This window comes from Dipodomys ordii, unplaced genomic scaffold (assembly GCF_000151885.1).
Source record: "Dipodomys ordii isolate 6190 unplaced genomic scaffold, Dord_2.0 Scaffold202, whole genome shotgun sequence".
Lineage (NCBI taxonomy): Eukaryota > Metazoa > Chordata > Mammalia > Rodentia > Heteromyidae > Dipodomys > Dipodomys ordii.
In genome coordinates, this window is record NW_012267418.1 from 964710 (window position 1) to 979072 (window position 14363).

The 14363-nt window shown below is 48.6% G+C and overlaps 1 protein-coding gene across 4 annotated transcripts in view; it reads right to left on the reverse strand.

Moving 5' to 3' along the window:
- Positions 1-658: 658 nt before the first annotated feature.
- Positions 659-14363, reverse strand: part of Ppt2 (palmitoyl-protein thioesterase 2) — a 25742-nt gene continuing 12037 nt past the window's right edge. The window contains exons 1-9 of one of the 4 annotated variants that reach the window (XM_013035004.1): positions 13521-13669; positions 12446-12639; positions 12042-12195; positions 11450-11545; positions 11254-11361; positions 8753-8836; positions 8551-8635; positions 1677-1731; positions 659-1129 (exon numbers count right to left, since the gene is read on the reverse strand). In XM_013035004.1, coding sequence (XP_012890458.1) covers positions 713-1129; positions 1677-1731; positions 8551-8635; positions 8753-8836; positions 11254-11361; positions 11450-11545; positions 12042-12195; positions 12446-12639; positions 13521-13542 — 1215 coding nt within the window. In that variant the 5' untranslated portion in view covers positions 13543-13669 and the 3' untranslated portion in view covers positions 659-712. Of the gene's footprint in view, positions 1492-1676; positions 1732-8550; positions 8636-8752; positions 8837-11253; positions 11362-11449; positions 11546-12041; positions 12196-12445; positions 12640-12825; positions 12974-13520; positions 13670-14363 lie in introns of those variants that run through there. The other 3 variants (XM_013035007.1, XM_013035006.1, XM_013035005.1) reach the window with 3 other exon arrangements.

Below are 14363 nucleotides of genomic sequence, written 5' to 3' on the forward strand. Positions count from 1 at the left end.
TACACCCTAACTCTCAATTCAACCCAACACACTGGAGAGAGACCAAGCAGGATCAGGTCATGGGAGAAGAGGTACAATCAGTGGAGGAAAGAAGAGTTAAGTCATCACAAAAGGGCAGGGGGGAAACTCAAGGCACCAGGGGAAAGACTGGTCCACCCCTTGATGATATTTGTTAGGGCTTAAGGGGCACAGAGTTGAGTCAGCCACTACCCTCCCTATGCCAAAGCAGACAGAGCCCTATTGTCCTGGCCAAAATTCCTTCTTTCAAGGAAAAGGAGGCTCATTGTACAACCCCCTCACTCAGCTCTAGCCTACAAAGGTCGTAAAGGGGCACAGCACATGCCCACCCTGACCCTCAGCCCCTTCGTCTAGCCTGGGGGTGGCAAGCACATTCCACTCATGAGGCTGAGGCCCACACCACTGGAGCTCTGGGCTCAGCCCCCTAATCCTAGGCTGGGACAGGAAGAGAATTGTCCTCAGCAGGAAAAGAACCCGCTGAGAATCAGGAACCCATACAGAATGGGCATTGAGAGAACGGAAACACCAAGGGGGTCCCCACCCCACATCAGGCATCCGGGTACCCAGGCCCCAGGCTCTCTATCCCCATCCTCCTTGAGGACCCCAGGTTCCATTTACCTGGAAAGAAGCCAAGCCACACTGAGGAAATTGAACTTTATTTCCATAAATACAAGGAACACCCATTCAAGGGTAGTTAAAAGAGGGGCTGGGGCCTCAAAGAAACTAGGCTCCCAGGGCATACCCCAACACTGATCATAGGGACTGGGGGATCCCCAAACCTGAGATGGGCCTTGCAGGCCACAGATATTCCCCAACACTGACACTTCAAGAACGGAACTATCCCCATAGGGGAGCCACAGAACCCCACGCTCATGGGTGTCCTTGGAGGATGAGGAGGGCTGACGACAGAGGGGAAGGTCAGAGGAAAAGGGAACATGGGAGACAAGCTAAAAATGTCCTGAGTGGCCTGGAGGGACACCCCTGTGGTGGGCAGGGGCTGGTTCTCCTGTACAGCCAGAGGAGGAGAAGGTGGAGGAGCAGCAGCAGCAGCAGCAGGAAGAGGAACAACCACAAGTTGTTTAAAAACTTGGCTCTCACTTGCCTCCTTGGCCTTGGGAGAAAGGGAAACCATGTCCCCCAAACAAAAGGACATGAGGTAGGGGGACCAGGACTTGTCATTCATGAAGGAGCAGAGGATGGGGATTTTGAGAGCCCTGGTTGGTAGGGGGCAGTGTGGGAGCAATGAGGCATGCCAGAGGCTGACATCTGCTTTCCAAGGCCACCACTTGGTCTCTGGGCTGGGGGCTTCCTGACCACCTGAGAACATCCTCAGGACAGCCATGGTTCAATGCAAGTATCATAAAGAGTACGGTTGGAATGCCAGACTGTGTGGGAGATCCCAGCCATCGGACATCTCACTATGGCCCCTCGAGCCAAGAGAGTCTTCAACCCAAAAGAATCTCGCAGATATACCTTCAAGGTGGGTGGAGGGGCATAGAAGCATAGAAGAAAAACACAAAAGAGACACAAAGTGAGTTACTGCAGTCCTTCCGGGCCCCTCCCCACATAAACCTTTCAGCTTAGATGTCAGTAGTAGGGAAAGCTCCAAAATGAGGCGAGACAGTGGACCAAGAGGGAAAGCATTGCAAGGGGCTTACCGGTTGCTCCTCCATCTCCAAGACTGTCTCATTGGCATCATAGAAACCAAAGAAACTACAAGAGATTGGAGAGGCAGTTATCAGAAGAGGTAGGTAATAAAAATAGATAATAAGATAGTAAAACAACAACAATAATAGTAGTCAAGGAAAATCAAGATGTAACACCTATAATTCCAGCACTCAAGAGGCTGAGGCAGGAAGATTGTGAGATTGAGGCCAGCCACACTACTGTGATCTTGGACTAGGGAAGTCTAGAACAAAGGCAAAGAGATGAGACACAGCTAGGCATGTGGGAGAGCGTGGGCCAGAAGCCTGGGATGGATTTCAGAAGGTCTAAGAAAGTGGTATTCACACAGGCTCTATTCTCCCCAAGTGTATATTTGAACATGTCCTCACTGTACCATAAGGCCTCCTTGAAGGGGGCACCTGTGGCTCCTGCTTGTAATCCCAGATATTCAGAGGGCTGAGATCTGAGCATCTCAGAGCCAACCTGGGCAAACAAACCTGAGAGGCTTTTTTTTTGGGGGGGGGAGGGAGGGACGGCTTGAACTCTGGGCCTGGACACTGACCCAGCACTTTTTTGGCTCAAGGCCAGCACTCCACTCGAGCTACAACACCACTTCTGGGTTGTTTTTTTTTTTGAGTAGTTTATTGACACTCGGTTCTGAGAGACTCTTATCTCCAATTAATCATAAAAGAAAAAGCAGGAACTTGAAACTTGATGTGGTAAAGCATCAGCCAAGAGCAAAAAAAAACCACAAAAGGGGCTGGGAAGGTGGCTCAGTGGTAGAGCGCTTGCCTTGCATGCCTGAGGCCCTGGGTTCGATTCCTCAGCACCACATAAGCAAAAAGAAAAAACGCGGAAGTGGCGCTGTGACTCAAATGGTAGAGTGCTAGCCGTGAGCTGAAGAGCTGAGGGACAGCGACCAGGCCTAGCGTTCAGGCCCCACAACCGGACCCAAAAAAAAAAAACCCACAAAGACAAAAACAAGGGATTCCCACACACACACTCAAAAAAAAAAAAAAAAAAGAGCAGATGAGGCCTAAGTTGAAGCCCCAGTATCAGAATCCTTGTACCTGGAAGGTGCTGGCAAGAGGACAGGCTAGTCTGGCCTGCACAGTGAGTTTGAGGTCAACCAAAGCGGACTCAAACAAACAAGCAAAACAACTGGATAACGTGATCTCACCACATACTACCTCTATGAATGTAGACATATTCTTCTCCATACCTTTGCCTCTATGTTGTCTTAAATATCAAATGAAAATAGTTGTAAGGATTAAATTAACAATGCATGCCAAGTACTTAAAACAGTATCTTGACGCATAGGAAATGCTCATAACCTGATCTATTACTAACTTTCATAGTGTTCCTGTTCAGATAAAATGATATAATGCATATAAAAGCCTCTTGTTGCACTCAAATAAAAGGATGTCAGGCTTTCATCAAACACTCCAATAAGCCAATCGCTGGTAGCTCATGCTTGTAATCCTAGCTACTCAGGAAGCTGAGATCTGAGGCTCCTGGTTCAAAGCCAGCCAGGCAGTGAAGTCTGTCTGACTCTTCTCCAATTAATCACCAAAAATCTGGAAGTAGAGCTGTGGCTCAAGTGATATAATTTCAGCCTTGACTGAAAAAGCTAAGGGACAGTGCTCAGACCCTGAATTCAAGCCCCAGAAACAGCAAAAACCAAATACCCCAATAAGCTGGACATTTGTGGCTCATGCCTGCCTATATTCCTAACTCTTTGTGAGATCCAGACCTGTAGGATCTTGGTTCAAAGCCAGCCTGGGAAAAAAAGTCTGAGACTCTGTCTCTAGCAAAATACTAGACTAGAAGTATGGCTCAAGTACTAAGAGTGCCAACCATAAGCACATTGAGTGCAAAGCCTTGATTCAAGTCCCCGTGGTAACATGTACATGTGCCTATGGGCACGTGCACTCACACCCTTCCCTCCCCCCACCCCCATCTCATCTTGATTGGAATAAAAGATGAAAGGAACTAGCTATCAGGAGAGGTGGGAGATGAGGCCTTATTGTTTAGGTGATCTATAATTTCAGTTTAGGGAAAGTTCTGATGGTTGTCCAATGTGGATCTACTTAGTGCAGTGTACAAAGCTATACACTCAGAGCTGTTGAAGTGTGGGCTGGGAATGTGGCTTAGTGGTAGAGTGCTTTCCTAGCATACATGAAACCCTAGGTTGGATTCCTCAGTATCACATAAAAAAAGCCAGAAATGGCACTGTGGCTCCAAAGCTAGAGGGCTAACCTTGAGCAAAAGAAGCTCAGAGACAGTGCCCAGCCCCTGAGTTCAAACCCCAGGACTGGCAAAAAAAACAAAAACAAAAACAAAAACTGGTGAAGTGATTTTTGTTTTCAACCTGCCTATATTTATGTATCTCTGTATCTATGTCTATGGCTATATAGCTATAGACATATATGCACATACACATTTTCCCCAGTGCTGAGGATTAATCCAGGGCCTCAATACATGTGGGGTAGGCACTCTACTGAATGAGTTACATACCCCAGCCCATTGTATATGTGTGTGCTATAAATACACATATGCATAAATATATCTCCCTTTTTTATGTTCGTACTAGGTCTTGACTCAGGACCTAGGTGCTTTTTCATTCAAGGCTGGTGAGCTACCACTTGAGCCACAGTTCTGCTTCCAGCTTTTTGGTGGTTAATTGTACATAAGTCTTACGGACTTTCCTGTCCAAGTGACTGAATTCCAATACCCAGATCTCAGCCTCTTTTTTTTTTTTTTGGGGTCCGGTCATAGGGCCTGAACTCTGGGCCTGGGCGCTGTTCCTCAGCTCTTCAGCTCAAGGCGAGCGCTCTACCACTTGAGCCACAGCGCCACTTCCGGCTTTTTTCTTTTTGCTTATGTGGTGCTGAGGAATCGAACCCAGGGCCTCATGCATGCAAGGCAAGCACTCTACCACTGAGCCACCTTCCCAGCCCAGATCTCAGCCTCTTGAGTAGCTAGGATTACATGCATGAGCCACCAGTGCCTGGTCTCTGCTTTCCTCCTCCTTTTGAGATAGAGTGAGCCATGTAATCTAGCCTGGCCTCAAACTTTTTTGTTGTTGTTGGTCAGGGGGCTTGAACACTGGGCCTGAGTGTTGTCCCTGAAATCTTCAGCTCAAGGCTAGCGCTCTACCACTTGAGCCACTAGCACCTGGCATGGCCTCAAACTTGAAATTATCCTGCCTCAGTCTCTTGGGTGCTGGAATTAGAGGCATGCGCCACCACATCCACCTGTGTGTGTGTGTACGTACACACATATATACACACATATACACACATATACATGCATATATACATATATGTGTGTGTGTGTGTGTGTGTGTGTATGTGTACATATAGAGGTATACAATATCTCTATATATAATTTTGTGTGTGGTCTGGGTGCTGCTGTCCCTGAGATTTTGTGCTCAAGGTTAGTGTTCTCCCATTTCAAGTCACAGCTCCATTTCTGGCTTTTTTTGGTAGTTAATTGGAGATCAGAGTCTCACAGACAGCCGGGCGCTGGTGGCTCACGCCTGTAATCCTAGCTACTCAGGAGGCTGAGATCTGAGGATCACGGTTCAAAGCCAGCCCCGGCAGGAGAGACCATGAGACTCCGATCTCCAATAAACCACCAGAAAACTGGAAGTGGCGCTGTAGCTCAAGTGGTAGAGCGCTCCCCTTGAGCTGAAGAGCTGAAGGACAGTGCCCAGGCCCAGAGTTCAAGCCCCACGACCGACCCAAAAAAAAAAAAAGAGTCTCACAGGCTTGGGGCTGGGAATGTGGCTTAGTGCTGAGTGCTTGCCTAGCACGCATGAAGCCCTGGGTTCGATTCCTCAGTACTACATATAAAGAAAAAGCCAGAAGTGGTGCTGTGGCTCAAGTGGTAGAGTGCTAGATAGCCTTGAGCAGAAGACACTCAGGGACAGTGCCCGGCCCTGAGTTCAAGCCCTAGGACCGGCAAAAAAAAAAAAAAAAAAAGAGACAGTTTCTCAGGCTTTATTATCTTGGCTGGCTTCAAACTGGGATCCTCAGATCTAAGCCTCCTGAGTAGGTAGGATTACAGGCGTGAGCCATCAATGCATGGCTCAACTATACTTAATCGCAACAAAAAAAATGGGGGAAAAAAAATCAAGGGATTAAGTATGGCCTGCAAAAAGTTCCATGTAATTAGTCCCTACTAACTCTCCTCCCACTCTCTCCCTAACTCCTTCTGCTCTCATCCCAACTGCCTTCTCAATTCCTTGCCCTCTACCCCAGGTCTTTTTTTTTTGTTTTATTTTGTTTTTTTGGGTCCGGTCGTGGGGCCTGAACTCTGGGCCTGGGCGCTGTCCCTCAGCTCTTCAGCTCAAGGCTAGCGCTCTACCACTTGAGCCACAGCACCACTTCCGGCTTTTTTTCTTTTTGCTTATGTGGTACTGGGGAATCGAACCCAGGGCCTCAGGCATGCAAAGCAAGCCTGCTCTACCACTGAGCCACCTTCCCAGCTCTACCCCAGGTCTTTGAAGGAGCTCCTTCGATCACAACTCCTTCTTTCACTCCCTTCAGTCTTGCTTGCTTGGCCCTTCCAGGAGGATATCTTCAACCACTATCTAAAATAAGCCTCAGCCGGGCGCTGGTGGCTCACGCCTGTAATCCTAGCTACTCAGGAGGCTGAGATCTGAGGATCACGGTTCAAAGCCAGCCCGGGCAGGAGAGACCATGAGACTCCGATCTCTAATAAACCACCAGAAAACCGGAAGTGGCGCTGTAGCTCAAGTGGTAGAGCATTCGCCTTGAGCTGAAGAGCTGAGGGACAGCGCCCAGGCCCAGAGTTCAAGCCCTATGACCGACAAAAAAAATAAAATAAAATAAGCCTCAGCTGGGAATGTGGTCTAGCAGTGGAGTGCTTGTCTAGCATGCATGAAGCTCTGGGTTTAATTCTTCGGTACCAAATAAACAGAAAAAGCCTGAAGTGGTACTAGCCTTGAGCAAAAGAAGCTCAGGGACAGTGCCCAGGACCTGAGTTCAAGTCCCAGGACAAGCAAAAATCATAATCATCCTCATCCTCATCCTGTCATCTTCTGATTCCTTTTCTGCCTTCTGTTATTGCTACCTGACATGTATTTATAATTTATTATCTTGTCCCCAATGAGAACCTAAGTTACAGATCACCAGAGACTTCTCTTTTATTTGCTGTTGCATCCCCAGGGCCTAGAACAGCACCTGGGCACATGGTGTTCAATCATTGTTTGTAGAAGAAGGTAGTTCAGATCACACACAATGACACACAACCAAGGTAAGTGTATAGTGCCACAGAGCAGGTGAGGCATAGAGAAGACAGATCTAGGCCTGAATACTAGCTACTCGGGAGGTTAAGATCTAAGGATGGGCAAAGCCAGTTAGGGCAGACAAATCCAAAAGAATTTGTGTGTACGCACACACATGCACACACACAGAAATGTGCTGGTACTAGGGCTTGAACTCAGATCCTTGGTACTGACCCAAGCGTTTTCACTTAAGATTGGTGCTCTTGAGCCACAGCTCCACTTCTGGCTTTTTGCTCACTAATGAGAGAGAAGTCTCACAGGTTTTTCTGCCCAGGCTAGCTTTGAACCACAATTCTCAGATCTGAGCCTCCTGAGTAGCTAGGATTACAGGTGTCTCTCAAGAGACTTTTATTACCAATTAACCAGCCAGAACTCCAATAGTGGCTCAAGTGGTAGAGCCCTAGCCTTGAGTAGACAAAGCCAAGCACAAGTGCAATGCCCTGAAGTCAAGCCTCAGTGCTGGCACTAAATAAATAAATACAATAGAGAGGACAGGTTGGAGGCTATCACAATAGTCTACATCCATAAAGAAATGGCAACAAATGAGATAAAATAACACAGAACCCCAAAGACATATTGTACCACCATCAATTTCCTGGGTTTGATACCATGTTCTAGTTACGTAAAACGCAATCACTGGGGTAACTGGGTGAAGCATATACAGGACCTCTTCCTCTCTAAATCATCTTTGTAACCTGTGAATCCATAATTATTTTAGTATTAAAGATGGCTTTATTTTATTTCCCTCTCTATGGTGCCCATATTGATCTCAAATGTGTGGGCTCAAGTGGTCCTTCTGCCTCAGATTCAATAGTTAAAGTTTTTTTCCAAGAGCTGAGGAGGTAACCCTTGGTGTTATCCTCAACACTGAAAAAAAAAAGGTATCTACAAAATAAGGCTGGTAGGAATGGAGAGAAAGTAGAGGCAGCAGGACATAGTCACTGGAAACATATAGAGGTTTTGCTCTCCAGTATTAGGATGAATGGCAGGTGGCGGGGCGCTGACTGAGCATTGAGAGGTGCAAGCTAGTTAAAGGCAGGAGAAAAAGATTGGTATGAGGCTGGAAGTCCCTTTATCCAACCTTCAAGCTCCATAATTGTTGCAACCTGCTGCTCCTTAAAGCAACCAGGAACACAACAATGGAGACCTGACCGTGGAAGTGAAGTTTGGGGTACCAGGGGATCTGTAGCTTTCCGCTGGCAACAGATCCCAAGGTTCCATTAACCAAGGTTTTTATTGGTCTTGTACAAGGAAATCAGGTTCAAACAACAAGGAGTGACAATATTTTGTATACAAGTAGTAAGTGACCTTCACATTCAGGGAGGGAGATCTAAACAGTAAACAGCCTACAATTTGCATAAACCTAAATCTACCCTTAGGGTCCCAGTTTAGGGAAGAATCTGAGTTCCTGTTAAGCCAGGACTGATTAACCTTTCCAGGAAAACTCAGCATCCTGAAAGTGTATTGGAAGAAGGCATTACATTACAAACTCCCAATCCTTTCAGGGTCTCACAACTTGGATTTTCAGGCTCTCACACATAATCCCCTGTTACCTGGACTGCCAGGGCGTAATAACACCATCATCAGGGCCTCCTATCAGCACCAAGCGGCCCAGACGAAGGAAGTTCTTCCGCCATGCTGCAGGTAGGAAAAAGAGAGACTGAGTCAGCCACAGGGGTCAGGCCAGGTAGAGCCAAAGACATGGGGGAGGAGGGTGTCAGAGAAGCAGAAAAGGTAGAAGCATGGTCATCTTACCAGTGGCATTGGGATGGTCTCTTTCCCCATTGATCAGGGCCAGGAAGCTGCTGGCATTGAGGTACAAATCATCATGATGGGGGTCTGGATACAAACAGCAATTCAAAAGGTAAAGAAGTAGAATGAGAAGGTAAGACTGGAGACTGGAAGAGCAACCAACAGGCTACAATAATAATTAAGGTAACAACAATATAATACAATCAATAATAAATGTGAACATTATAGAAAGCACTTTTATCTAGCATCTACTATGAGCCAGGTACTATTAAAAGCATATTACAGGGCTGGGAATGTGGCTTAGTGGTAGACTGCTTGCCTAGCATGTATGAAGCCCTGGGTTTGATTTCTACTGAGAAAACAGAAAAAGCTGGAAGTGGTGCTGCAGCTCAAGTGGTAGAGTGCTAGCCTTGAGCAACAACAGCTCAGGGACCGTGTCCAGGCCCTGAGTTCAAGCCCTAGGACTGGTTTAAAAAAAAATTAAAGCATATTACCCCAAGCACTGGTGGCTCATGCCAGTAATTCTAGTTACTGAAATCTAAGGATCTTAGTCCTAAGCCAACATTGGCAGTGAAAGTCCATGAGCCTCCTATCTCTAATTAATCACAACAAAGAAAAAAAGGCCACCAAGTAGAGGCCAGAAGTGGTAGAGCACTAGCCTTGAGCAAGAAAAAGCTCAGGGCCAGCACTCAGGCCTCAAAAGAAAAACAACACTATAAGTGTACAAAGTATGACCAAATCTGTCACTTGTTTTTGTAAATAAAGTTCCAGGGCTGGAGGCATGGCTCAAAGGCTAGAGTGTATGTCTACCTATTGTAGAGAACTGGACTCAAGCCCAAACATCATGAAAAGTAAAGTTTAAAATCGGGCGCTGGGAGCTCACACCTGTAATCCTACCTACTCAGGAGGCTGAGACCTGAGGATTACAGTTCAAAGCCAGCCAGGTCAGGAAACGTCTGAGAAATGCCTATCTCAAAAAAACAAAAACAAATCCAGCACCAGTGACTCACACCTATAATCCTAGCTACTCAGGAGGCTAAGATCTGGTGTAAAGCCAGCCTGGGCAGGCAAGGCTGTGAGACTCTGATCTCCAATTAACCACCAGAAAATGGGAAGTAGTGCTGCTGCTCAAGTGGTAGAGAGCTAGCCTTGAGCTGAGGGGCCAGGCCCAGAGTTCAAGCCCCACAACCGACCAAAAAAAAAATTTAATTAATTAATGAAAAATACAAAAAACAAGCCAGGTGTTGGTGGCTCACGCTTTTAATCCTAGCTACTCAAGGGGCTGAGATCTAAGGATAGCTGTTCAAAGCAAGCCCAGGCAGGAAAGTCCAAGAGACTCTTATCTCCAATTTTCCACCAGAAAACCAGAAGCAATAGTGTGACTCTCAAGTGGTAGAGCGCTCACCTTGAGCTGAAGAGGTCAGGGTCAATCAATGCCCAGTCCCAGAGTTCAAGACCCACAACCAACAACAACAACAAAAAACTGGACATTAATGAAAATGAACTAAGCAACTCAAGGGCAGCAATGGGAGGGAGGGAAGGTGAGGGAAAGAGCTTACACCAAGCAAAAGAAAAGAAATGTATGTATCACCCAACATGGAAGAAATAGTTGTACTGTCAAAGTTTGTAGAATTTACAAACTTTATAGACCAGCCTTGTGAAGGTTAAAATTTGTTTGTAACTTTAAGTATTACTATCCTACAATACTGTGAAATTTATACAATCATTTAATCTCAATAAAAAATTATTATAAAAACAAACAAAACCCACCAGGAAACTGTAAATAGACTTGGCTCAAAGTGGTGGAGCACTAGCCTTGAGCAAAAGATCTTAGGGACAGCGCCCAGTCCCTGAGTTCAGGCCCCACATTGACAAAAAAATTTTTTAATAGAAAAGTAAAGTTCCTCCCCAAGCTAGTGACTCACGCCTGTAATCCTAGCTACTCATGAGGCTGAAATCTGAGGATCACAGTTCTAAGCCAGCCAGGGCAGGAAAGTCCGTGAGACTCTTATCTCCAGTTAATCATCAGAAAACCAGAAGTGGTGCTCAAGTGGTAAAGTGCTCACCTTGAGGTAAAGAGCTCAGGGACAGCACCCAGGCCCAGAGTTCAAGTCCCATGACCAACAAGAAAACAAATCAATAAAATAAAAATAAAGTTTCAATAAGAAACACACACACACACAAAAAGAAACACATTTTTCATAGGGACAACTGGGCTTTCACAAACAGCAGAATCAAGTAGTTATAAGAGAGACTGTAAAGCCTACCACAAACCAATAATATTTACCATCTCTTTTACAGAAATATTTGGCTGAGCCCTACATCATACTATGATCTCTAAGGCAATATGATAATACACATAAAGCCGTGTGAACAATGCCCATACAGATAGTAAGTGCTCAAGAAATGTAAGTTATCACTATTGTTTTCATTGATATGGAACAACAGGCTGGATCCTTTATGATGCCCTCTCCATGGAGGCCCATTCAGCCTCCACCACTCACCATGCCAATAGTTGCAGATGGAGAATTCCTGGCCCCAGGGGCTATAGCAGATCCGGTAGAGGTTGGACCGCATGGAGGTGGGGAACAACCACTTCAAATAGTCTGTATCTGGCAAGAGAATTGCAGTGCCAAGTGGCCACAAGACTAGATGACCCAAAACTCAGGGTCTGCCATGGCGCCCACAGTACTCACTCACCTCCATATTGCCCCATCTGTGGAGATGAGAGGGAGATGAAAGTGTCCACGTTGTGCTCATCCATGACAGATAGCAGTGCGCGGCACACAAGGCCTCCTGTAGGCAGAACAACAGCATCAGGAAGGGATTTAAGAACATCCAGGTCAATGCCCATTGCCCTCAGGGCAATGCCCATTGCCCTCCCCCCTCCCCCCACATCACCACCACAACCAAGCTAAACATAAAAGGAGACAGGCTCAGAGAAGACAGACACACACTGTGTGCCAAAAAAGTCACATGTCATGTGAGTATCAGTTGCTGATTTAAAGATCTAGGTCTCCCGACTAACTCTAGAATCCTTTTAACTGCCCCATTTGTCCTTAAATCCAAGAACCATGGGTAATAGGAAAAGAAGAGACAGTATATTGGATGTCTCCCTCCCATCTGGGGCACAATGAAAAGACTTAGGTACTGAGGGAGTCAGAAAAGTGGGGCTCAGGTACCAAGGCTCTGGCTGGAACAATAGTTTAGAAACAAAGGACATCAGAGGTTTCCCTCAGATAAGAATCAAGCCTCAAATGGGGCTTAGAAGTTAGGAGGGAGCATTGCCTACCCTGGGAGTAGCAGATGAGGTTCACCCCTTCAGGGGCCTTTGCCATGATGGGGTCCACCGCCTCCCGGAACCCTTGCACCTGTTCCCACAGGGGCCGCAAGCTCTGTCTGCCATCGAAGAGATCAATCACTGTCACCACAGTCCCGGGATGTGTCTGTGGGAAGGGGGCAATGCAACCACTGGGGATGGACTATGGAGCCCCACCACCACCCCACCACCACCCTGTGGCCAGCGTCCACATGCCTATTTATGCCTGCTAGAGCCAGTCATCCAAATCCTCATCTCTCCCCCATGCCAGCAGCAGCTCAGCTCCCTAAGGAACTGGCAGTCCCAGAGATAGCTTTGCGCTGCCCACTCTCCCTCCCTAGCCGGGTCCAATAACTCTCGCAGGCCCCCAGACCGACCTCGTTGATGAATTCCAGCAGGTGGCGGAAAGTGGATGAGCTGTCAAAGAGCCCGTGGACCACGATGACCGGCTTGTAGGAAGCGCGGTGGGGCGCGGGAGCTGCGGACAGCAGAAGCGGCAGGAGACACGGCACCAGGAGCAGAACCCAAGCCCAGGGGGGCCTGTGCCCCCGGAGCCCCAGCATCCTCTCACCTGAGACAAGGGAACGAGGGCCCGTGAGAGAGACGACGACACCCCCTCCCCGTCGGAACTGACACGGGACAACAAAGCCTCCCCCCTTCCACACCACGATCTTGCCACCAAATAGCCAGTGAACTCAACTCTACTCCTCCCCCCACGAACACACCCCCAAAACCACGTAGACGCCGCAACGCGCACCCCAAGTCCCGCCTCCAACTCGACGCTCGCGAGACGCGCTCCCGGGGCCCAGGGTCTTCCTGGCGCATCGAGCAATGTGGGGTTCCGCGAGATCCCTTGAGCAGCAGCCCGGGCCTCCGGGAGAGGCAGGCTCTCCCGCCCTGGCCTGGGTCTGGAACCCACGCGGCGGGGGTGGGGAGGGCAAGGTGCGGGGAGGACGCGCCGGGGAATGACGGCGGGGAAGAGGGCAGCTCGGGGTCGCGCAAAGCCGTCACGTCCGGGGCTTTCCCTAGCAACCGTGCGAGCGTCCCCGGCAACGCCGGCCGCGCCGCGGACGGGGTTGGGGGTTAATGGAATATTCCATTGCGCTCTATGAACCGGGGAGGAAGAAAAGCGGAGCGATCCATTTAGGAGGTGCGGGGAAGCGGTCTCCAAGAATCTAAAGAAAGCCCCGGCAGGCCCCGCCACACGCCCGCGATCCTAGGATCCGACTAACCCCCACCTGGATTCAGCCCACTTCCACTCCAGGCGCCCGGCCCCGCAGAACAGGACGTTCTGGGCCCTGGTGGAGCCGTGAGGGTTGGACTGAGTTAAGGTAGTCCTGGTGCCCCACGGCAGCCAGGCGAGTGACAGGATGGCGTGCGGGGCTGCTGGCAGCTGGAGCGCACCCCTCCGCCTCCGCCCGCCCGCCCAGCCGCCCCAGGTCAGCGCCTTACAACTCTTGATTCTGAAGTGCATGTAGTGCCCTCTTCTCCGGAGACGCCGAGAGCCCTCCAGTCCTCTCCAGTGAAGTACTGGCCCGGCCCAGTGTTTACAACTTCCTATGTAAGACCCACCCTTAAGGGGCGGGACCCCTGGGGCTTCTCATTGCCAAGAGATTAAGGTCAATCTTTCAACCTGAATGACCCCCTTCTGGTCTTCCTCACCGAAATCTGCAGGTGGCTGGGGATCCAGACCCTTCCAATCCAGCCATATTTGCCAGCAAGTGGTGTTTCCACCGCTCAGCCTACCAGTGACCCCCTACCCAAGATCCCGGTTGGGGATGGAGGCCTCTGAAGGGGCTTTTACTTAGCAGTTAAAGACGTTTCCCTTGAGAAAAGGATTTCTGAGCAAGCCTGAGCCTCACTGTCTGATGAGCGGTCTGAACGCATCTCATCCAATGAAATCATCTTGAAGCTTGTACAGTGATGATGGGGTAGGAGTAAGGGGTCAGGAGGATTGCACAAATGCCTGCAAAACTTGAACGACTAGTACAAGGCCGTGATCTAAAGCTCTGAGGCCAGGGATTGGTTTGAGCATCTTTACGGGTGGGACGTGGACCAACGGGGAGGGGATAGAGACAGCTTGAAGAGCGACTGCCTGGGGCGGAGGCTGGGATGCACAAATTTAAAGAAGGGGGAGGGGATAACTAATTGTGTTTTTTGTAAAATCTCCCAACTGGTATAATCTGGGTAGACAGCTATCCTCACCCCACCTCCTCACCCACGCGTTCCAAGAAGCAAAAAAGCAAATAAAAAGACTGCAGTAACCACAGTGCCTCTAGTCTCAGGTTGACTCCG